At 44.3% G+C, this 25,375-nt stretch overlaps 2 protein-coding genes across 16 annotated transcripts in view; one reads left to right on the top strand and one right to left on the bottom strand.

The window, feature by feature from the left end:
* Nucleotides 1-25,375, bottom strand: part of LOC311600411 (BEN domain-containing protein 5) — a 1,156,253-nt gene that overhangs the window by 226,590 nt on the left and 904,288 nt on the right. The window contains exon 1 of one of the 7 annotated variants that reach the window (XM_084787052.1): nucleotides 3,368-4,146. The exons of 5 other annotated variants lie outside the window; for them this stretch is intronic. In XM_084787052.1, coding sequence (XP_084643178.1) covers nucleotides 3,368-3,593 — 226 coding nt within the window. In that variant the 5' untranslated portion in view covers nucleotides 3,594-4,146. Of the gene's footprint in view, nucleotides 1-3,367; nucleotides 4,147-25,375 lie in introns of those variants that run through there. One more of the 7 variants, XM_084787057.1, reaches the window with a different exon arrangement.
* The window catches only part of LOC311600418 (uncharacterized protein), a 55,467-nt gene continuing 33,597 nt past the window's right edge, over nucleotides 3,506-25,375 (top strand). For 6 of the 9 annotated variants that reach the window (XR_014780239.1, XR_014780240.1, XR_014780241.1 and 3 more), the window contains exon 1: nucleotides 23,748-23,934. Coding sequence is in view for 3 of the 9 variants with exons in the window: in XM_084787069.1 (XP_084643195.1) it covers nucleotides 23,849-23,934 (86 nt within the window). In the remaining 6 variants the exon portion in view is untranslated. Of the gene's footprint in view, nucleotides 3,595-12,843; nucleotides 12,928-15,142; nucleotides 15,265-16,227; nucleotides 16,316-23,747; nucleotides 23,935-25,375 lie in introns of those variants that run through there. The other 3 variants (XR_014780237.1, XR_014780238.1, XR_014780236.1) reach the window with 2 other exon arrangements.

Genomic DNA, 25,375 nt, shown 5'->3' with positions numbered 1-25,375 from the left:
ATGGGGGAACTTACGGCAGTCAAGCAATAATTACACAGTATAGGTGCCTAGGAAAAATGACAGAATTGCAAGGCTATATAGAAGCCTACAGGAGCCAGTTTTGAATCTCTAAGCCCCCTTCACAAGGGACAGGAGCTCTGGTGAGAGGAATTCAACAAGCAAAGGAGAGTGTGGGGAAGTTTGTGATTCCTGCAGAAAGGAGGTTGGTTGGGTAGCAGGAAGAACAGAATGGGTTTGAATACTCAAGACTAACTGTTCTGTGGCTGGAAAACTTTCCCTGGGCTGCACACTTTATTGACATTTTCCCTTTCCTTTCATGCTGTGTTGGCTCATCAGCCACCTTGCAAAGGAGACTGGAAGCAGGGGCTGGCACTAGAAGATCTGTGCTGCATTTCTGGCTTTGCTGTTTATTTGTATGTGGCTGAAGGGAGTTCTCTCAACTTCAGTGTTCTCATCTATAAGATGGAAGCAAGACTCATGGTAATATATGTAGATAGCAGTAGTGAGTGAGCACACAGCAAGTATGTCCATAAAGTGGGGAGGGGACTTTTTTTTTTTTAATAAAGCTGGACTAAAAGGAAGCCATGCACTAGGGTTTTACACATTCAATCCATGGCATAAGCTACGGTGGGTGGCAAGGTACAAAGTAACATAGCAATTTGCTGGGCATTTCCTGGGTTTATGAAAATGGACACTTCAAGACAGCTACAGTGGTTGGCTTGGGCAAACACAAGATCAAGTTAACACCTCTATCACCAAAAGCCATGAAGTGGTTCTAAGGCTTCCTTTGGAACCACGATGCTGAGGTATGAACTAATTAATTAACCAGGAACAGCCTGGATAATAACAGACACAAAGCCACCTCTGCCCTCCTCTTGAGGAACTAACTCCACAAATGTGGTGGCACGGCACAACTCTGCAAGACTACAAAAGCCCATGGGAACCAGCTTTGATATCCTAAGCCCCGCAAGAAGGCTGGGGTTGCAGTTAGACAGTAGCAAAGTCTCTGCGGGGGTCAGATGCGCTCTTCAAGTGAAGTCTCTTCAAGCAAGCCTCAGAGCCACCAATCTCAACACACAAGGGGGTCCTTCCAGGAGAGACGCGTTTCTGGATTCACACAGGCTCTTCCAATCTGTTGCACCAAGAGCAATAGTTCCAATTGGGAAATTAACCCGCTTACTGGAATTCAAAATGGAATCAAGCCAACCTCAAGTCGCCGTAGCCCCCACCCCTCCCTGCCACACCCCTGATCTCTGTGAGTCTGAGGCTAGCCTGGTCTTCAGAGTGAGTTCCAGGAAAGCCAGGACTACATAGAGAAGCCCTGTCTCAAACACACACACACACACACACACACACACACACACACACACACACACACACACAAACAAACACTGGAGATGAGGAGAAGCACATTTTAACTCCTTTTGCTGAAACTGGCACCACACTTCTCTGCATCCACTCTGCTGAGTTTCTAGAAGCTGCTTGGGTTTTGTATGTATGTATGCACAGATGCATGTATTTGTGCATGTATGCATGTACTTATGTACATATTTTAATAACCCATTGCAATTTGTGTTGATTTTAAAATAAGAGTGGAGGCTGCCATCTGTCCAACTAGCCTCTCTGTAGTTCTTGAAGAATACCATGTGTCTATACTTGCTTGATGAGAGGAGAAATGGATGCTTCGGTGGAGACTAACAATGTCTAGAAGAAGCCTTGGCCATTGACTCCTGACACCTACCACAGCTCCTGGGCTCCTCTGGATCTACATGTGACAGGATCATTAAGACGCTTGCTCTCTTTTCTTCTAGCAAAAGGGAAGCTAAGGTTGCCATCTAGTTATAATTTCCTCGGGCTTATCCTCTTGCTGAATAAGCTCCTAATCCCTTCCTAGGTCATTAAAAGCAAGCAAATAAAGTAAAGCCTAATCAGCTCCAAAGACTTCCGTTCTAAGTCCTATCTCCCCTCACTCGTGTTTCCAGCTGACCCTGGGTGTCCCGTGGTGACAGGACCTACAGATCCGTGCCCTGGGGCCTGTATGGGAGTGATAAGGACTCAACCTGTCAAAGGAGAACCTTGTGATGTTGATCTAGTCCACGTCTTTTGCTCCTTTATTCTCACAAGCCTACTTTCTAGAGGTATTAGAAAGGCATCAGCCACGAGGCTGAGATGCTCTGACAGCTTGTCCTGATCCTGGGCAGGTCACTGTGATTCATTCTAGGTTCATCTTTAGGCTAAAGTAGAGGACACAGGACCCTGGAAAAAGTAGGAAAAGTGTTAAGAGCACAACACCCTGACAATGTCTTCATTCAGCACCTAATCCCTGAGGTGACTGTCTCTGCCTACTCAAAGACTGCACTCTTACCAGCAGCAGCTACATCTGTCTCCCCTTTCTCCCCCTCCACCCGCACGCCCCCCCCCTTGGAAGTGATAACTTCCTTTTCCCTGTTGGTGTGCACTCAAGCCTTCTACAAGTGTCTCAGAAAGAAGTGTCTTTGCTTGAAGAGGAGCCTGTGTCTCAGCATTGCAGATATAGCACAGTACGGGAGGCTGAAAGGCTTGTCTTGTCCTGTTACACACTGAGTCACTTTATCTTCGTCCACCAACCAAAAGACCACCTGCCTGCCTGACAGCCTGTCTCCTTCCAGCCGCCTCCCTCTCCATGTGGGAGGTCAAGCCCTGACCTGAAGCAGAAACTGTTTGTCCCCCCCCCCCCTTTTTCTCAGGGAGCCTTCTGGGAAATGCAAAAAGAGGTGTGGAGGTTAGGGTTATCCAAGGACCTCCACCTCCTCACCTTTACCACTTGATCAGTACACTGAGGTTGGGCCTCCTTGACCTAATGACGTACAAGATGGAATAAGGTGTCAGAGATTCCTTCTGTGAGAAAGGACCCCATCTAAAAGACCTAACATTGTTTCTTGCTCCAAGGAGACACCAAGGGCCTTTTAAAGGGAGAAAGAAAGAGAGGGGGACAGTTTGAGAAACTTAAGATAGAAAGCAACAGAGAGGGAAGCAACTGTCAGAGGGGTGAAGGTGAGAGGTGGAGCGATGACAGTAAGGCAGGCTGCTAGAGAAGGAAAAAGTGAGTAAGCAAGAGGAATACAAAAGAGTCAGAAAGAAGAGGGCAGGGAACGCAGACTGACAGCAGGGCGCGGGAGTGTCAGGAAGGCGAAGAAGACAAAGGGGACCCTCAGGTCTTTTTAACTGGTCTGGCCTCTTAGAGACACCTGGTACTCAAAAGAAAGCCCAAGGAACAGGAAGGAGAGGCAGGAGCAAGCAGTGGCTCCCTGGCCCCCGCTGCCCGGCCTCTCCCAGAACCAGCCCAGTACGCCCGGTCCCAACGCCCCTCCCTGGCCCGCCTGCTCACCTGCCAGCGCCAGGATCTGGGCCTTGTGGAGCAACAGCGCGCCCCAGTCCCTGGGGGCACGCGGGGGGCTCTCGGGCTCGGCGCCCAGCTCCTCCGGCCCCCGGTACACCGCGTACACCTTCTGGTTGTCAAAATCCAGTCGCGAGCGGGGGCTGAAGTCGCGCACGCACGACACGGGCAGCGCGTAGCAGACGTTGTCCTCCAGGAACCGCACAAAGGCGTACATGGTGGGCGCCGGGGGCGGGCCCGGGCGCCGGTCAGCCCGCTGGGCGGCGCGGAGGTGGGGACCCCAAGGGGGGCGTGAGCCGAAGCCGGGCCGGGGGCGGGGGAGGCTCCCCGGGGCCCCGGCTGCCCCCACTGTTATTGTTCCTGTAAGCCCCGCTCTGCCAATCGGCTGCTCTCGCCTGGGCGCGGAAAAGGGAGGGAGTGGGGAGAGCCGGGCGAGGGGCGGATGAGGGGGTTTGGAAGCGCACCGCCACTTGCGAAGTCAGACCCGAGCAATCACAGCCGGAGTGCGATTGCAGTAAGGAGGGGGAAAGTGTGGAGATTCAGTCGCCTTAATAACAACAGTAGCATTGGAGGGTGGGGAAAGCACTGCTAAAAGTCTCTTTCTTTCGGCCGGATTCAGTAGTTTCAAGGATCGGGCAGCAGAACAAACTGCATTGCAACAAAACTACTTTGCAAAAGAGGGGAGGGCGCGGGAAGGAATGAGGCTAGTGGGATCGTAGTAATTTTATGTGAGCCCCCAAGTGTAAACTAGCAAGTGAGCAGAAGTTTAGTGTTTCGAATTTGGCTAAGCTCTTCCGTTCCTTTAGTCCGGTCCCCACCCCTTTCCCCCCTTTTCTGGTTCTTTTGCAAAACTGCCAACACCTGCTGTGAGGGTCAGTCAGCCAGAAACATTCTCCTAGAGCTGCCAAACCAGTTTTGGCCAGAACTGGAGTCATCTGAGGTTTCCAGTTGGACCAGCTGCAGGGGTGGCAGAGAGTTTGTCAAGGTTAGGCTGTCAGTGGCACCTCTCTTCCCCGTAGTCTTTCCCCTTTGAGGAATCGCCTCAACTGCTTGTTGCCCCTGGGCAGGGAAAAGTTGGGATGGAGCAGAGATGGAGGGCTCTGGGGAGGTAGGGCAGAGCCTGGATTTCCTGGAGTCACTTCAGGAGCTGAACTGGGCAGTCCCTTCACTGTTTCTTATATCGCAGATGAGAACCTGGAAAGGTTGGTTCCCTCAGACAAACTACACCTACCAGAGAAAGAAGGTTGGCTGGGCTCTGTGTGCCTGTAGCTTCCCATGGAGTGTGCTTAGGGTAAAATTGAACTATCTTCATCCTGATTGTCTAGCCCAAACAGGGCATTTGTCAGAAAGACTCAGTGAATTTGGGTGTAAGAATAAACAACATTTCACATACACCCATCCATCCATTTATTCTTTTATTCAAGTAACCAATATTTATTGACTACACCCTCCATGTCATATTGTAGACTTGGTGGATGCCTAGAACCTTGTAGTATTTATTGATGTATCAGAATTTGAATCTCAGTTGGATCCTAAGTCAATATTAAATCACTGTCTGAATAGCACACCTCTCCACGGCTTGTAACCTTTACATTCTAGTCGAAGAGCATTAAGAAAATTTAATAATGAGGTTATAGTAGGAAACGTATTCTCATAAAAGCATGCATAAAGGAAGTGGTAGACTTGATGAAATGTTATGTTTTTAAAAACCTATTTTAATGAGCTTAACCTGTAACAACAAAACAAGTGCACCAAAATGCTTATTATGATTGTGAGCTTCCTGCACAGGTGGGAGGTTTTGTTTTCCCTTACACTCTTGTATGCTCATATTCCACATACAAATATCCTTGTTGCTATTCCCCACAATAAGGCCTTCTTTTTAAATAAAAGCACTTTAACCATTTTACACTTAGAGCACTGTGCTCACATTTCAAATGAGCTACACTCATAATGGAGATAAAGCCAAACTCCCACGTTCTCTTCACTGTGATCTGAGGAGTACCATACTTTATGCAATTGAGCACCACATGGCTCTCAAATGCAAGCCTAGCAGGTCAGATAAAGTTCCCTTACACCAACCTGTTGGTGATAACCAGCCAACTGAACATGACTTCAAGTCATCTTGATGCATATTTTCATCCTGTCTTACCCTACACTCTGAGTTGTTCCAGAAAATAGCTCTCCTGATTATGACTTATTTTGATTGATCTTAAATGGGTTATTTTAGAAATACATTTCTATGATGGTCAAGGGAATGTAATGTGTAGCAAGATTTCTGGTAACTCACAAGATTGAGCATGAAAACTTGGACATATTTAGTGACAGTCCATGAGATTCCAGGCCACGTTTTAAAAAATAACTCCAGCAAATCTCTGCATGTAAGAGAGGGTCACCCCAAAATATGTTATCAGTCTCATCTTCCACCATTTTCCTGGACACAGTCCATTGCAGAGTATACATTAAGTATCCGACATTCCCAGCATCATATGACTCCCCTCCCCTTGTGCTTTCTTCTTACCCTCATCACGCAAAGTTCTTCCCCACTGAGTGCATGGCAATCTCCGCTATGCCTGAAAATCAATTTAAATGTCGTCTCCTTCCACAATCACGCACACCACCTACACACAGACCAGCCACACCATCCACATACAGACCAGCCACACCATCCACATACAGACCAGCCACACCATCCACATACAGACCAGCCACACCATCCACATACAGACCAGCCACACCATCCACACACAGACCATCCACACCATCCACACACAGACCATCCACACCATCCACATACAGACCATCCACACCATCCACATACAGACCAGCCACACCATCCACATACAGACTAGCCACACCATCCACACACAGACCAGCCACACCATCCACATACAGACCAGCTATACCATTCATATACAGACCAGCCTCCTTCTGCTTTTATCCAAGCAGTTCAAACCTTCATTGTGTTAGAGGTGAGAGGACAGTGACACAGCTCCATACCCTCACCTGCAGACACTGAGGAGTCCCTTTAATGCTTTAGGCATGTCAAGTCTGGTCAAACAGGGATTTGTGGCTCCCAGGTTGAAAAGGATTTTAGGACTAATTTACAAGAAGAGTTGGCTGTTTTATGACTGACATTTCCATGTAGGCTTATGTACAAGGGTTAAGAGAAAGAGAGGTGCTCAGGGAGAGAAAGTCAGACTCACCCACGAGCTTAGGTGTGTGCTTCTTTCCAAGACAATCACAAAAAGTAACGCATACACTGCGTAGGTAGGGGGCTTCTAAAGAGAGTCTCAGTTGTTTTAGCGGCACTCATTTTGTTAACTCTTGAGTTCTATCTCAAAAGGTTGCTAAGAAACCCTTTCTTCTCTCTATCATGATAATGAAATTACAGAAAGGCTCTGGAGATGCTCTAGATGGTATTATAATCTGATAAGGTAACACCAGAAGCCACTGGAGTTGCACAGGAGTTTAGTTAAACAAGTCCTTCCTTTCTCTGTATATGGGTTTTCTCATCCCAGAGAATTATGGTGTTTAAAGCTGGGAAGGGAGAAAGGCCTTAAACAATTGTTAATTGTGCTGCAATTTTTATTTCCGTGCTGGTAAAGGGTTTCAACTTAATTCCCAGGTGACTCCTCGGCCCAAAATTGTCCTGTCATTCTATCTCTTCTCAACCAGGAGTTCTTTGAAGGCAAATAAAAGCCAGTAACTTCTGCAGCCTAGACACATGGCATAGGACTGGAAATTAGACCATAGGTAAAAACATATTAAATACAACAAGAGAGCATGAACAAGTCCCTTACAAGTTTGTCTTGAAAGCCTATTTGTTGTTTCAGAGTTGGAACTGAATCCAACATCCCACTCCCATTAATCCTTCAGGGAAACCTGTACCCAACACTGAAGGCAGACATGTCGAAGAACGCATTAAATCACCCTCACCTCCCAATTTCAGTGTGACCCCTGTAAAGCAGCAATTCTACTTCCTAAGAACCACAAGAGAAGAAACATCAGAAGGTGAAAAATAGAAGCCAACAGGTTACACACATTCTCCAATACATCTGCCCGTAGGTCCGCAGATGGGTGCTGGAGAAGGAAGGCCAGCACAGCGGGCTGAGTACCTTCCTTAGGCACTGCTTGCATGTAGTTTACAGACACACACACAGGTAAAATACCTACACACATAAAGCATAGGTAAATATATTTAAAACAAACAAACAAACAAACAAACAAAACTAACCTGAAAGGAGCAACTTAAAATATCAAGTTCAAACCAAGTCAAGGTTGAATCCTTCCTCAACAGCCCTACCAAAAGGTCATTCAGATCCAGTCAGTGTTAGGAAGTTGGCTACTGCAACTTAACTTTAGGACACCCTCACACATTAAAGGCTTCCTGCACTGAGACAGGCCCTTTTATACTGCAGTTGTCATGTACTGAATTCACAAAGAGTCCCATCCCAGCTCTTCAGATGTGGGCAAGTTAGGATCTTGTCATCCTTCAGCCCAGGCATCATCACTTCCTTCACCCATCTTTCCTCACATGACCCATTTCAGAGACGACAGCTGGGTTATCTACTTGTCCCCTGAAGCTTCTTATAAGCCACACACACTAAGCACTGTGCATATTTGATCGATCCCACACCAAATCTCTGAAAAGTTCTATTGTCTCCCAGACCAAGTTTAGAAATTGATACTTATGGCAAAGCAGTGGTATTGGGGAGCCTGGAAGGCTGATGGTTATATGTTCATGGCAGAGAGTTTGTTCCAGAAACTGTATGGAGTTTCCTCCATACTGGAGAGGAGGTAAGTATGAGGAGGAGGGAGGCCTTGATGAACTGAATGTCCTGTCCCACCCCTCCCCTGACTTCCTCTTTCTGTGCGCCAAATGCACTTTTCTTCTCATCCAAGTCATTTTTAATGGAGCAGAACATGTACACATCTGGGCCAGCTTAGCAACCGCGTCTCCATCTCCACTGTGCTCTCCTGTTGGGCTCTGCAGAGCCTTGGGTTCATGTCAAGCTCCTCCGGCTTAGCCAGCTGAAGCATGTTCAGTGGCATCAGTGGGACTTATGGTTCACATTACTGCCTGGAATTCTCCATGTACTTGCAAAACTATTTTAAGAAGACCCGGGTTCTGTGAATTTTTAAAGCAATTGGAGCGTGTCTTTTCAACCTCTCTGCTAATGATTGATCACATTTTTTCATGATTTTGCCTTTTTTCCTATGATGCTTGACTTTTCAAGTCTCTCCTTTTTACATTTTTAAAGACCTTTTTAAAAAAAGAAGTGTTCTAAGTTCACCACAAAATTGAGAGGAAAGTACAAAGCTTTCCCCTATACCCTTTATCCATGATCCCACATGCATAGCCTACCCTTGCCAATATCCTCTACCCCAATGGTACAACTGATGTCACTCTGTGGACACTGTTTATGCTAAAGTTCGTTCTCGTCATCATACTCTCTAAATGTTTGGACAAACATGTGCTGACATGTATCTAGCGTTATAGGATCACACAGAACATGCTCACTCTCCTAAAACTCCTTTGACCTCTACCTGTTCAACCCTCCACACCAACCTTAAGCCCAGGCGAGCACCAGCCATCTTTCCACTATTTCCACTTCCCAACTCCCAGACCCTCAGTTTTCTTACCTGTAAGCCTGTAAGAATCTAGGAAGGCATTCTCCACCCTCTTTTTGTGTCTTCATAACCTGTAAAACTTAAAAAATATCCTACTTCTAGGCCCTGTACTCTGAAATCCTGATTCAATTAGTGGGTTAAGGACATTGAGGTTTTTGTTTCCCAGATTATTCTAAAGTTGAGTACCTGTGAGAACATTTTAAGGCAACATGTTATGCATATTATCAACAAGCAATGAGTAAAACCTTTATTACTACCAGTTTCAGGGAAACATCTATGGGGCTCTGAAATATCTCCATAGTTTCTCTGAGGCAAGCCTCTCTGAGGCAAATTGTACATTTTCACTATAGCCCCATTTTGCTTTCTTTCTTTCCAATACCAATTCTAATGTTATTTGAGTAGCATGGTACGATTCAGATCATCCACTAACCAACTCACGGTGACCCCTATGAGCTCACACCGCAGATCCAGGGTCTCATTGAATGAACTTCACTGTCCTCTGCACATTCCCAAGGCTCTGGGATGCCATAAACATGTCTGTAACTTTCATTTTATTTAATACATAAAAGTTTCTAATTTCGTCAAAAAATTCCTCAATGAAATCAGTATGAAAGGATGAACAGTTCCAAGCACAGTGTTTTGGAAATGCTCACTGCAATTTGGGTGAATGCCAATGATCACTGGAGACCAGAGCACCTCTTTGGTGACTGGAACCTGAGACCACATGATTTGCATTAAAGAGCACATGGATAGAGGCATTCTGGGATACCTACTAGGCAAACATCAGCATAGTTAAATTTATTATACCCAACCGGACTTACTAAATTATTTGGAGTACCTTTCCCTACACAAGATAGGAGACATAAGCTCATGTAATAACTATAGTAATGATGATTACAATAATGGGCGTTTAATATACTGAGGATGTCCTACCATGTCTTAGGCTCTGCTCCAAGAACTTTACATGAATTATTTCATGTGACATTCTTAAGAATCTCATGAAGTGTTATTATCCTTCTCTTGCAGGAAGTTCTACTTGGAGAGATTAAGACATTTGCCCACCACTGAAGACAGTAAGAACAGTCCTCCTGGATTAGACCACGCTTTGGACCCAGTTCTGATAGCTACAGTGTACTATCTTCCTTTTATATTAGATGCCAGTTTTCCAACAAAGAATTTATCTTTTTGAAAGTACAACTTTCTGAATTTCTCCTCTCTGAATTTCAATTAGGGGGTGGAGTAATTTGAGAAGCTGCCCCTTTTTAAGTCAACTCACACTGTGTCTTTTCAAAGGAAACATTACTTTGTCAAGAACATCCTCTCAGGCTTGCTGCTCCCAGCTCCGCCCCCAGAGAGAAGCTTTGGTAGCTGTTCTATTCTTCCGCATCTTCTTATAGTTTTTCATGACCTTTATTACAGCACAGAGTTGCCTATTTAATTTAGTATTGTCTATGTGACACTCAGAAGCGTCATTAGAATGGACCCCGTCTGTTTTCTTTACTGCCATAACCTCACTTCTAGCCTGGAACATGGAGACATTTTAATGAAGACATTAAATGAACAAATGTCTAAAATATGGATCCTGAGAAGAGAGTGGCCCAGAGAGGCCAGGAGAGGAGGAACATCATAGGGAGCTCAAATCCATACCCTTGCCTCCCTTTATTTTGGGGATCCTCTCTATTTGTGTTGACACCATGCAGACATGGTCCCCCAACTGGACCATAACACCAACAAACACTCTTGTGTAACTTTTCCTTAGCAAAAGTAGATAGAATGACATTTTCAAAATGCTTTTCTGAATACACAGAAAGAATAAAAGATAAATAATTATGGAAAATGCACAGAGGAGGAAAAGAGTCAAGTTGTCAAACATGGTTAGTTGATGTAAATCAAGACCAATAAAAACATAACAAATAGTACCAGAAACCTTCCAACGGAGTTCATGGGACTCCCAGGAAGTGAGGTGATTCAGTCCCATCTTAAAACACTAGAATTCTGAATCTGCTGTTGGGTTGAAGGCACGAATCTCCTGTGCAGGGCCATCTCTGCCTAATTCAGCCTCCTACTGGGTCTTTTTCTGCTCAGTGACAGGAAATGATTCCTTCGCAGAGAACACCTTAACTCTGTTTATCCCAGGAAACGGAAGTCTGCCTTTCCTAAGCCTAGGGCCAGAGTCACCAATATATTGTCATCCAGGCTGAGACTTGTATCCTAACCTTTGGCTTTACTTCGGGATCAGAGGCATTGATGAGTATTTTCATTCTGAGGCATACCTGTCTGACAAGTACATAGCCAAAGCTGAACTCTGATTTTCCTAAGAAGGTCTCCTAACCACACTTAAATTCAACAAAATTGGAGAAAAGGAATGAAAAACAGAACTAGAAAAATGTATCTTTCCACAACAGAGCTGGTTGCTTTACACATTCATGGGGTTTTTGCTTTTGTTTTATTTTGGGTGTGTATGTGTGCATGTGTAAGGCTTTGTATGCTGTTTTGTTTTTAAATTTTGAGACAGGATCTCAATTTATAGTCCAGGTGGACTTGGGACTCACTATGCAGCATGACATGGCTTAGATCTTTATAGCTATCCTCCTGTCTCAGGTAAGTAAACTAAGAGAGATGTGACAGAAGTTGTTTAAAGTCACATGATCCCAGAGTTTCTGTCACCTAAGGCCTGGATTTCCAGACTTTTTTTCACAACACGCTTTTCCCAGAGGGAGTGTGCTGCTGAGCAGGTGGTAGAAGCCAGATCTCGCTGTCATTTTCCCAGGAGGTTGAATCCCTCCCTAGACTTCTGAGAACTAAACCATGCGGGAGAGTCCAGGAGCTTTCACTCCAGCATCCACACCATCGCTAATACTTCTAAAAATAGCCAAGACTTGACAACATTATCTGGGGTTTCTTCAATCACTCCCTCCTTATGGGGAGACGCTGTGTTTTTGACACTCTCTGAGGTCACCAGCTGTTCCTGCAGCCTCTCTCTGTCACTTCCTCTCTTAATGGGCAAGGAGTTGGGAATCACTTCCAGCCTTGAGGTGGAGGCTTCTCTGAGCCAAAAGAAGAGATAGATCTACACAGGGAAGTCTCCGTGAGAAGTCTGAGCACCTTTCTTGTCCCTTAATGGTTTTCTTATACTGCTATTGTTTGGAAGACCCAGAATAATGGTGGGGCAGCAGCAGTGAACACTAATGGTGCTTCCCTTGTTCCAGGCTCCTCTGTGTTTTTCTTTTGCTCTCTAAATCCATCCCAGATGGTAGATACTACATTATTCTTAGTCCCTTTTAGTAAACCAAAGTGTGTTAGGTACTCTGTCCAAGGCCACAGAAGAGTACTGGGAGCGCCAGGATGCACTATAGCCCGTTTATTTACAGAGCCCCAGCTATGAACTTCCACACTTCTAGCTTCCTTTGGATTTGACTCTTGTCTCATTGAGAGGATCTGTGTCTTTATGCTTAAGTGGGAGAGATGCTGGTATCCCCATTCTTCAAAGGGTTTTATTCTGGTTTCTCCAGAGACAAGGTGGCTACCTCGAAAAGTCCGCAAAAGAACCTGCCATACTGGAATATGCAGGTGTCCCCACAAGCACCCTAGAGCTCACATATACGCGCATCCCAGCTGTGGTGTATAGGAATATATACTAAGTTACATTATAAGGGCTTTCTTTCCTTACTCAAACTAATTTATGTATTTAGTACAAGACTGTTTGTAAATGGCAAAAAAAAATATCTTGAAGTCTCAGCTTGTATACTGTGATGGACTAATGGCTAACAGACATATTTATTGTATATGTCATACATCATCTTTCTTTTGTTTTTTGTTTTTTTCCTTTGAGACAGGGTGTCACTAAGTAGCCCAGGTTTGCTTGACGTAGAGATTCCCCTGCTTTTTCCTCCTCATTACTGCAATTACATGTGTTACAGGTATGTACAACCAGGCCTGGTTCTCACTTACTGTTTTAGTACTTGTGATGATGGTTAGCATTAATTGTTAACTTGACTGAATCTAGGATCACCTGAGATGAGGGCCTCTTGGGCATGCCTATAAAGGGATTCTCTTGATTGTATTAATTGGAATTGGAAGACCCACTTACAGTGTGAGTCTCCCTGGCTGGAATCCTGGGATGTATAAATGGAGAAATGGAGTTGAGGAATAGCGAGCATCTCTGTTCATTGCTCTGTGTGATTGTACATGGTACATGTAACCTAACTGCCTTCCTCAAGCTTCTGCTGCTTTGACATCTCTGCCATGATGGCCAACACCTTGACCTGTAGGCTGAAATTCACCTTTGCTTCCTTAAGTTGTTTTTGTTGGAGTTTCTCATAGTAATCGGATGAGAAACCAACACAGTATTAATGGTAGGTATATTAGAATACAGAATATTAAAGCCCCCCTCTTTTATCATTCATATCTTAATCATCATGGAGAAACTTGCAAAAATAAATGAAAAGGAGTAATCAGTTAAGGGTAAGATGGGTAATTTTTTTTTTTTTTTTTGCTTTGCTTTGTTTTGTTTATAGGATGGGCGAGAGGCATGGACATGGGTAAAATGCCCAGGGAGAAGCTTTTGTCAGTTGGTAAACAGAATAGGTGGCTGGAAAGGAAGGACCCAGTCTCCCACTCAGCTTATGTACCCTGTCACATTGCTGGGATGTAGAATATTCTCCAGTCATTAAGCTCTGCTTCTGTCTCAGGGACTCATTCTGGAGAGGTGGTGTTACAGCAATGAAATGTCAAAACTATCTGAGCTCTAAACTCAGATCTGGGTTTGATTACTGATCTATCACCCTCACCCTCACGGAACTGTGATACCTTGGACAAGTCTGTGACGCCATGGTTTTCAACTGTCAGACAGAACCATTTAAGGCTCCTGTGGTGTTGACCTGGGGCAGTGCGTGCAGAGTTCTGGTGAGCAGTGTGTCTCATGCAGGAAGTGCCAGATATTGTCAGTAAACCTTTGCATTGTCTCCTTATGAATTCCCTGTGCTCTTTTCCTTTGGGAAGACCACAGGGAAATATCAAGGTTGATCTCTGTAGGACAGTTGGTTTAGGGTCAAGTAGTCGTGTCTCCTTTCACTGATGGCTGAGCAATGCTACTGCAGGAATGCCACCACCTACCGTCTTTCCTGGCTGATGGGAGCAGTCTGACTTTGTCAAGGAAGCTGAGACCTTACTAAGATCTGTACTTTTCATCTTAGGGTTTTATTGTCTGCCTTTAAAATCATGTTCAGGTTTTGTATATTTAAAACATGCCTTTGGAATTATGAAACACACTGTTCTCAATCATAAAAAAAGATGAATTATATTATGCTTTCTATTTCCCTTTCTGGATTTTCTTCTGATCTCCTTGCATGAATTTTTCTGTGATACTCTTTCTGCCTTATGTCCTAAGTTAGCCGAGACGTGAGATAAAAGAATTGTGCAAGATTTTTAAAAACTCTTTTAAGAGTGCACTACTCATGAGACCACTAAACTATTTGTTGAAGACTTATTATGTGCCATTAATACTGCTTAGTATCTGGGATACAATAGAAAACCACACAAGCTGAGTTCCTTATCTGTAAAATGGTAAAAGGAAATGTTGCATTTTAGCATTATTGAAAGGAATAAATAAGATACATATGAGAGGAAGTGGCTAAGAAGAGGACAAAGTTTGTGAGTCTCTTATTCTGTCCCTATAATGACAAGATATTGGTGTGCAATGTTCAATGTAGTCTTAAGAAATTATTACTGTTAACACCCTGCCTTTCTTTTCCATGTCTATATGTATAGTGTGTGTTCATTTGTGTATCCATGGTCACATATGTGTGGATGCACAGGTATGTTTGTGTGTGTGTAAGGTGGTCAGTGTGCAGGTGGGCACCCTAAGCTGGTGTCTCACATGTTTCTCAGCCATTCATGACTTTACTGAGGCAAAGCTTCCCACTGAGTGTACTGGTTCCAGCTAGTCTAGCTAACCAGCTTGCCCAGGGATGTCTCTGGCCTTCGTCTTTGTCTTCTGAATGCCGAGATTACAGGCTTCCACCAAACCTCTGGCTTTTATGTGGGTTTGGGGGATCTGAGTGCCAGTTGCCATCCTTGCACAGCAATCTATTTACCGAGCCATCATGCTCAGCTCCTGTATTCCTTGTCTTACAGATTCAGCGGAGGGAAGTTCTAGTCCAGGTCAGTCACTGAATTCAAGCCTGGTATAAGGTCCACGTGGTTCGCACTTGCTGAATTGTCTCCAGTGTTCTCTGCACCCTGCTTGCTATTAGTAGGTGTGTTAATTCTGTCACCGAACACTCTCCTTCTGCTGCTCACAAACACATCCATGGCACTAACTGTGGTTTAGGTAGAACAAAGGATGTTAGCCCCGATTCCTTAGGGAACAGGAAAAAAAGAGGACGTACACAAGGAGAGAAAGATAGAAAGATGCACACGTTAAGGTCAATATTCCACGTTGCCCGTGGAAGACTTTGAGGTTTTTTACAGTCATCCTTGCCAGCTCAGGAGACATCTGGGACATGGTCTCCGAACAAGGGGAACATTGTCCCTCCCAAGCCAGCCCATCCTGGCTGCTGTGACCTTTAAAGATTAAATGTTTAAATGTCTATATTCCTCAGACTCTCATATTCCCCAGGTGAAGGCAAATCTCATCTGCACAAACCATGCAACATATTTTCCCTCTTGAGACACTCAGTGTCTATCCAAGGAAGAAAGTCTGCCAGAAAATGTTCACTTGGGGCCTGCACATTTTCAAGAAGTCAAAAGCTGAGTAGGAAGTGAAATCACTGTGCATATACTTGGCAAAGGGATGCAAACTTGCCCCCAAGCTAAATGATGCACATCTATGCCCCCAACTGTCTGTTTGGATGGGTCAGGACAGGGACATATAAACAAATTCTTAGCATCTGAGCTGCACATACTTAACTTTTCTTTGGTATCAAGAAAAGACGGGGCATGGCAGAGAGCGCTTGTGCCATCAAGAAAATTGTGAGGACTAGCAGAATGAAAAGACAGGCAGGCCAGAAGCACAGTGGAGCTTTGCATGCAAAAAAGGGGGAAAATCTTTTCCTTGGCATGGAGGAACTGCATCCTGAAGGTTCTTTTTTTCTCTTTTTCTCTTGGCAATGTAGCAAGTCTTTAAAATAGAGTTATAAAACAGAAACAGATTCTATAGAAGCAAGAAATCAAGACTAATGACTTCAGAGAACTTATAGCTCAAACTTGTCATTCTACAGACGATCAAACTGAGGCCAGAACGGTGATGCCTGCAACTGCAAGCATCTGCCGCTGCCCAAGCGAGCCCTGGAGCCCATCTTCTTTCTAGTAAGCCTTTCCTCCATCACACACTGTCCTCTTTTCCATGCTATAAGGACCAGCCTTCAGGAGAAGGGTATCTTGCCTGTTCTCAAGGATTAACCTCTGTAGTCCTAGAGGAATATGCGAATCAGCACTTTCAAGGCTTGAGATGAACCTGTTTGCTGGAAAGGGGTGGTGACAGGTGAATTTCAGGAACCCCTTTTCTATATTAACTCTCTTTGGTACTATACCTATCAAGGGGTGCTGTTGATCGCCTAACATGCTGGCCAATGTCTGAAATCAACCTATTTTGTCAGACTGCTCTGAACACAGCTGCAGTAGTCTGGATTTACAAAGAGACTTTACTGAAACAAAGGTAAAAGAAAAGGTAGTGGATGGCATTGCTCTTGGCCTTTTGACTAAGAGCAAATTCAAAATTCAGTGGAGTAGGCTGAGCCAGGAAGTCATGCCAACAGGGGTCTAAATCTCTGTTCTGCAGCCCATTAGCTGTGCAGATGTGAACAAGTCACTTGACTTGTTCAGCTTCCTCAGCTGTGGGATAAGGATACAACATCTGGGGCCTTGATTAAATAGTGCATTCAGAAGGCAAGAGAACATACAGTAGAGATCACTGCACACAGTGTGCTCCCATATCCATCAGACATGTAGCATGTTCATTTAGAAAGCATGGCCTTCTGGCCATTCTTAAAAACATTCCCAGGGCCAAGACACAGAAACAAACATTAAAATGGGCCTTACAGCTTGAAGAAATAATGTTTATTGGTGTTGCCTATTGAATTATGTGTTCCCCCCAAAAAGATGTCTTAAAGCTGAATCCCAGATATCTGTAATGTTGTCCTCATTTCAAAATAGGGTCTTTGCTGATATTACCCAGCATGCCTGGTAGACTTTAAGAAAAGCATCCTATGAAAGACAGGGACATAGGAAGAAGGTTGTCTGATGATCAGTGCAGAGACTGGAGTCACACAGCCACAGGCAGGCTAAACAAAACTGCACAAACAAGGCCACCTCCAGACACTAGGAAGGGACAAACAGAGATTCTTCCTGGAGACCCAGAGGGAGCAGTGTTCTCCTGACATCTTGATCCTCAGCTCTAATCTCTAAAATATGAGGGGCTATATTCATGCTGTTTTAGGAACTCAACTTGTAGCACCCCTCAGACGCTGATACAGTTGGGACTTATGCAAGGGAGCAAAGACACTTATTACAAGAGAAGTGAAGGAAGGGCATAATGAATTCCTCCATCAGAGCCTGCTACATTTACTTACTTATGTAATCCTGGTCATGCCAGAAGGCCATGGGAATCTCCATGCTAAAGTAGAGTAGTCTGACCATAAAAGAGACAGCCCGTTTGTGGACTTAGGAAAGACATCTCAGGGAGGAGAGTTGGAGCTGACACATGAGGGATGAGTAGAAGTTCCACAGGTATGTGGAACAGCAGGCAAAGCACTGCCCAGGTTGGAGAACCTGATGTCTGCAGAAGAAGAACACCAGATACTTCGTTTAGAATTTTAGTTATCTACTGGTGTTGAGGCATTGCTGGAAGGTGAGAGATGAACATTAGTTCATCGGCCTTCCAACTTCTTTTGGTGCTTTGTTGTCGAAGAGACGTCGCTCACTCAAAGGTCACAAATGAAGCACTCTTTTCCCTACCCCTGTATTGGTCCTTGTTTCCCTCTTGCCTTCCCTCACTCAGTAAAGCTCCACTCCCCAGTCAGTTCTACCTACAAATCTCGGTGAGTCTCTACACTCAGCTCCAGAGAACTGATCTCTTTATCCCTAGCTTGCCAATCATTTCTGAGCTTTACTATCTGTGGTTCTGTGGGATTCTCACTTGGCACAAGGTTGCAACTCTCCAGCTGTGCCTCTCGGCCATATTCCTTCCAGCCAAACCTCTCTGCCAGATAATTAATGATGTGTAAACAAATGCTTAATTGCACCAGGGGAGCACATATTGAAAGAAACTTTGTGATGAAGCAAACACGAGGAACATCACTCTCACAAACTCACCCCACCCTCAACATTGTTTGGGTATTCATTTTGCATATTAAGTCTAAAGCTCCTTTACGTTAGGGACTACCCCTCACCCCAAGCTAAAAGAAATCCTAAGGGGAAAATTGGATTACATTGAGATTTATTCATGTCATGTGTTTCCTGAAATACTGCCTTTTCTCTTGGATCTGTGCCTTTGGCCTTCAGCCTTAGGCACTTGCTGGGAGAAGGGAAATGTTGGCTTTTGGCAAGAAGGAGAAGGAGATGTGAACTCATTAAGAATATACCTGGGTCTTTTATTTATGTGCTCTCTCTTTACTCCTCATGCAGCTCAAGGACTGCTAAACAAGAAAGTCAAACTGGTACTAGTTTGTAAGAAAGACCATTGAAGCGAGTACCTGGGTTAAATATAAGGACATTACCCTCTTTAGAGATGTTTGGATTGTTGATCGGCCTATTGCTCTTTCAAAGTGGACATAAAGACACTTGTCAGAGCACATGCCATCTGCCTAGCCATGCAGAATCTCTGAGGGGGAGCTAGTTTCCTGGGGGCTGGGGGACATAGAGCCAACCAAGGAAACATTTTTGATTGATGCTTCTCTGAGATGTTACTTTTGTGCTGAACTACTGGGTAGGGGGCAGTCAGGTAAGGGCCAATACAGCTCTGCAGGGTCCTCAGAGAGGAAGCACCTTGGCTGGGATCTGAAGTTGAGCCCTCTCTGGGGAGTTTGACAAGGTGTGGGGGTTTTCTTTGGGGACGTTTTACAGGCCTTGATGACCCAGATGTTTCGGAAAGAGGAAGCATTTTTAGCATTTTTAGAATAGTCAGTGGGGTATGACAGAGCACAGAGGGTGCACCCACAGGAACATGCTCCCTGCTCATTTGTTTCAGAAGCCATTGTTCACAGGGCACCTGCTCTACCGCAAACCCTGTGCTCTTCTGAAAGTATAACCTTGACCCCTTGTACGGCCTCTTCCTCTCTGGCCTACACATCCTCAAGTCTTTACCTGAAAAAGACAGGCACTAACCCCAAGCCTTCCTCCACCCCACCCCTGTTCCTCTGTCTCCTGATTTACTTCCTTTTCCTCTTTCCCCAGAAAACCTTTAGAAGGAAAGCTGTTGATGCTGACCAGCCATGCTGCCAGTCACCACTCAGCCCTGCTGCATTCTGGCCTTAAGGAAACTTGTGTCCTAAAGTCACAAAGGCACAGGGACTTAAGGACATTTGCCTTTGTGTGCCACCTCGCAGCTGCCCTTCGTAATCCTGATAGTCTTCCTATCTCTGTTTTTTATATTTTGAGTCTCACACTGTAACCCAGGTTGGCCTCAAACTCCTCATACAATCCTGGCAATCCTCCTGCATTAGCCTCCCAAGTGCTGAGATTACAGGCATAAGATACTGCTTTCAGATTTCTTCCCGGCTCTTGGATAGTTGTCAGTCTCCATGGCAGGATTCTCTTCCTCAACACTCATTTTTGATACTAGAATACTCAGAATGTTCCATTTGCATTTTGTAAGTACCCTGTGTAGATGTTTCTCCTGTGTTTCTGATATTTATGTAAAGAGTAAGTAATTAGCAGTCATCTCAACACAGAGGCCTTAAGGACAAACTTATCTTTGGGAACCTTTCTCTACAAATGTTATCTCTTCAAATGTCTATTTTTGTTCATTTCCCGCCCCACTCCACCCCCTGCCGCACCTTCCTTGACAGGGTCTTACTCTTTAGCACTGACAGGCCTTGACATACAGCAATTCTCTTGCCTTGACCTTCGTAGTGCTGGATTACAGGTGTGATCCAACACACCCCGAATGTCCAAGCCTTGACAATACTATCATCTACCCAATGACCATATTTGGAATCCATGAGTCAGTTTTCATTCCCATGAGGCTCTCACCTCTCCGCCATCAAACTCCCATGGATTTTGCATCTCAAATCTGTCTCAACTCTATTTCTCTAACTTCCCACTATATTCTAGTTAAAATTTATCTTCGCAAATGCCTAACTCTTAATCTTCACCCTTCCCAATATGTTCTCTAAAACAGAACATTCTCAAATGTAAATATGATTGTGATATTCTTCAAATAGACTTCTCGAAGGCTTTCCATCCATCTTCATACAAAGTGTCACTGATTTCAGCCTTATATGGTTTATGCCCCATCATCTCTCTCCCCATGCCAAAGATCCCTTTACTTTCTGTGTCATTTTGAGTGGACAGAGGCTTGTTTTCATCCTCTCCCTCTTCCCCCACCTCTCTTTTTTTCTTATTCTAACTGTTTAGTTTAAATGTAAAATCATATATACATCTGTTCCTTTGTATCTTGAAATGGAGGCCTCACCCTTCCCAGGCTAGCCTTAAGCTCATCATGTGGCTGAGGATGACCGAGTGGCTATCCCTGGTTTTATGGGATCTGAGGATTGACTGAAAGGTTTCATGTCTGCAAGTACTCTATGAACTGAGCTTTGAGAAACCCAGTGTGGTTTTCATCCAGATTACTCCAGCAGTAACATCTTGCATGCCGTAGTACAATATCATACCCATAAGGTGACATTATTATGATCTATTATCCTTATTTATACTTTTACCAATTATATATGTTCTCATATATGCCTGTTTATTTAGCTCTTGTGACTTCATACTGTATAGCGTCACATGACTCCCACCTATATGAAGATAAAGATGAATTCCAGCATAAGGATTGCACAGTGGTTGTGTGGGACCCTCAAAGAGCCAACTTCCATTTACTTCTAGGTTTTCACACAACATTCCCTATTTGCAATCCTTTCCACAACATTACTTACTGTTCAATTAATTTTTATTTACCAGGCCTCATATATCAATTTCTCTGATCTCAAACATGCTTAGAATCCTTGTTCTCTGTTTCATTAGAGCTTCATTCTCTGCTATGCATTATGGCACACATGTTTAATCCCAGCACCCAGTAGCCAGGTGGCTTTTTGTGAGTTTGAGGCAAGCCTGGTCTACATAGAGAGTTCCAGGACAGCCATGAATAGTGAGTTTATATTTTAAAGGGAAAAAAACCCTCTGTTTTCTTTTTTTTTTCATGGCATCTACTTTCTAATCGCTAGGTAATAATGTTCATGAAAGCAGTGGCTGGGTGAGGCTTGTTGACTTCTGTATCTCCAACATCTACCAAAGTGCTTATAACTAGTGGATTTCTCAATTAAGATGAATAGAATTAATGAATTAAAGCAGACTAATGAGTCCTAAGAGACTCTCTCCCTTAAGGAGCTCTATGGAACCAGCACTCCTAACACAGTGATTTGCATAATGCTGTCTTGGAGGAAAGAATGCAGACTGTGGGGCTCTGGAATATCCATTTTTGTCCCATTTTCCAGATATGCTGAGCTGGGCACAGTCAGGACCAGAAGAACCCCAGAATATCCATGTGTCCACAGCCTTTCAATACAATTTGGCAGGTAGGCAAATGGTACCAGACACCATGGTAATGAGTTTAAACACATGATTTCAAAGACCTCAATTGGATGGTTTTCTCAGCTCCAGAACCACAGAATGAACAGTCTTCTTGTCATAGACTAGGACCTGACACTACAATGAGCCCTGATCATGATAACACAATGGCCTTAATTCTAGTGCAGACCCTGAGACCATCTATCCAATTCTGTGACAAATGAAACCCTCTCTGAAAGGGAACAAGGAGATTAGGGACACAAAGAAGGTAGAATCCGGATTGTGTGTTCTGGGATGTCAATGACGCCAACACTCCTCTCTCTCTCTCTCTCTCTCTCTCTCTCTCTCTCTCTCTCTCTCTCTCTCTCTCTCTCCTCCCTCCCTCCCTCCCACCACCCTCTGTCTCTTACACACACACACACACACACACACACACACACACACACACATACACGCTTCACCCTCTTCCCCAAGACAAGGCTTCTCTGTGTAGCCTTGGCTGTCCTGGACTCCCTTTATAGACCAGGCTGCCCTCAAACTCACAGAGATCTGCTGTCCACCCTTTTATAGTGCAGGGAATAGGTACATAACTCACCAAACATTTTATATCTAGCTATAGTTCCAAAAAACTGTGTTCCCATTTCTGATTCCTCCCTAATTATTTTTTACCAAAGTAAAACTAACCTTTGACTTCCAAGAGACCATCAAACTAAAGATTTACCTCAGCCTCTAACTGTTTTTTTTTTTTTAACACATTCTTTCTTGCCAGCTGGTGACCTAGATAAAGTTCAAAATGACTGTGGTAATCTCTGGCTTCAAGCCCACAGGCATCTCCCATTAGTTTCAGGATGGGGGCCAGGCTTCTGTGCCTCAGACCCAGCACAGCCTTGCCTTATTTCTAGTTTGACTGGTGCCTTTCCTTGTATCCCATTGCACTGGGCACATCATGTGATCTGTGCTCGTATTGAAGCTGTGCTTTTGCACTCAGTGGGTTTCTCACCAACCTTTGTTTGCTTAATTCTGTCTTACACTTCAAGCTTCACCTTCACCATTCCCTCTTTCTGGGAACCTTCCCAGACCTCGTAGGTTGGCCTGCTTCTCTGTACTTACCGCTATCACGTCCCGTTGAGCCTTATATCATAAACTCTCATATCTGTGTCTCCGCTCGTCAGGGCTTCTTGAGAGCAAGTCCGTATCACAATCATTTCCTCTTCTCACTGCCCAGTGTGGTGGCTGGTACATTAGAAGCTTTTAGTGTATTCAGATGTAATAGGAGAGCAATCCTATGATGAGCACAGGCTGAGAGGTAACTACGTGAATAGCAGCAGGCTGCTGTTCTGCATGTGTCCTACCATTATATTTTCCTAAGAGCTACGGGGACCACTCAGCATGCTTGATGAAGCCCTCTCTTCTCAGTGTCCTAACAGGCTCCAATACCATCCTCCAAACAATGACAGATTACCTGTGTCCCTTGCTTCTTGCCTTATCCTCCACCCCAACCCATGGCCTGCAGGTTCACATCCTTTCTTCTATCCTTCTGGGTCACTCTTGGATTCTGTCTCTCCTTGACCTATTCAGATATGATCTAGAGTCAGATTCTAGGATTTACTGTTTGGCTTCCACTCCAGACCATTAACTCCCACACCAGCTTCAAGCTTTAGAGTCTACTTGGCTGACCTGTGTTTGGTTAGGATCTGTTATGCACCACTGTTTTATAGGGTCCAACCTTGTAAAAAAAAAAAAAAGAGGGGGCATGTTATGGGGTTCTCACTCACACTGACCTCCCCTTGGCTAATATTTCCTCTGATGTTTCCAAAGGTAAGCCCATTGCTCTTAAGTTTTCTTTGGCATTAAAGAAGCAAAACTTTGCTTTGTAATCGGTATTAAACACTAGTATAAAAAGCCATCATCCTCAGCATCGTAAGCAGTTATTTATGACATAATAGTCATGGTATAAACAAAGAACCTGTGGCATCCTGGGGAGAGTACTGATCTAGGCCTTTCCTCTGCTGTCCCCAGAACACCAGGCTCTGAGGTAAAGACTGGGAAGCTATGAAAAGAAAGCACTTTGTCATTACCCAAAGCTGGGTTAAAATGCTGTCTCTCTAGCTGGGAATGGTGGCACACACCTTTAACCCCAGCACTCTGGGAGGCAGAGGCAGGTGGATCGCTATGAGTTTGAAGCCAACCTGGTCTACAAGGTGAGTCTAGGATAGGCAAGGCTACACCAAGAAACCCTGTCTTGACACAACATCAACAACAAGAATGTTGTTTCTCCTTGGGAACTCTGGACCTCAGGGAAGAAGCACAGAGTCAGCCCTGCTTTACTCTCTTTATTCACTTGTTCTAACCAATCTCTCCAGCAAGTCCTGCCAATTTTACCACCCCAAATGCTCTTCCAATCTCTGCTTAAATTTTTAAAAAAATTTATTTGTTTGTTTGTTCACTTGACAGAAATAGTGCATGCACCACAGCTTACAAATGTAGGTCAGAAGATACTTTTCAATAGTCAGTTTTCTTAAAACATCACCATGATCTGAACAGCAAGTATACAACACAGTGACTGGGGGTAGGAGGACATTTTATATTTAAACTCTAATGGTCATTTGGAAATAATATACTTAACTTCTCAATGGCTCAGTTTCCTCATCTGTGATATGATGATTAAAAGTCTTACATTGAATGGGTGGTGGTGCCATGCACCTTAATCCCAGCACTTGGGAGACAGGCAGATCTTTCTGAGGTCAGCTTGGTCTACTGAGCCAATTCTAGAAAAGCCAGGACTACACAGAGAAACCCTGTCTGGAAAAACAAACAAACAAACAAACAAACAAACAAAAATTGTTCACAAGACTCAATGAAATAAGAGTTACCATCCTCACAGGCCCAGCAAGGAGCTCACATATTCTGCTATCCTGAAGACTGGTAACCATCCCTCCAAAGTCTTCCTCTTGGATTTTTCCTTTACTTCTTCTTGTCTAGTTGATACACTGTGTACAACCAAGGCCTTCTTTACAAAGGTATACTTGGTACTATGATCTCAAAACTAGAAGCCCTAATGTTGATAGTCCACTCTGAAGTTGCCTGAAGATTGCACATGAGTTCCCTGGCTTTGCAGAAAAGACTCAGTTGCTAGGGCCTATACAGAGTATAGCACTCTGTCCTGTCATGTTACTTGCCTCCGAGGGCCTAAGTAAATGTTCCTAGGATCTGTGGATATTCACTGACAGGCCTAGTATTTTAACTCAGAGTCTGTACTATTCACCTGCATCTCCTCAGCAGATCTGTTCACTCATAACTGACATCAGTAAGAGGCATCTGGTAAGCATGAAAGATTAGGTGCATGAAGTGAGAGAGAGGGGCAAGGAGTGAGCACAGGATGAGCTGAGCCATCTAGGTAGGAGAGGATTCTCTTTGAGGCTGGGGATTTAAAAGGCTGGAGGGGAAGGAGAGAACAAAACAAGTAAACACTGAGGGATTTTCAGGGTTGTCTGGGAAGATGGATTAAGGTTCAAGGCTGAGTGCAAGCACATGCTGCAGATGATTCATTCTTCTCTCCAGGCACTGGCAAAACCACAGTTCCCAGGCTTTGTTCTAGATTTCAGTTACTCTTTAGTGGGAATGAAGCTCTGTGTTGAGTTT

The sequence above is a fragment of the Acomys minous genome, assembly GCF_964271855.1.
Source record: "Acomys minous genome assembly, chromosome: 6".
Lineage (NCBI taxonomy): Eukaryota > Metazoa > Chordata > Mammalia > Rodentia > Muridae > Acomys > Acomys minous.
Note: the sequence above shows the minus strand (reverse complement) of the source record. Positions and strands in the feature narration are given on the sequence as shown.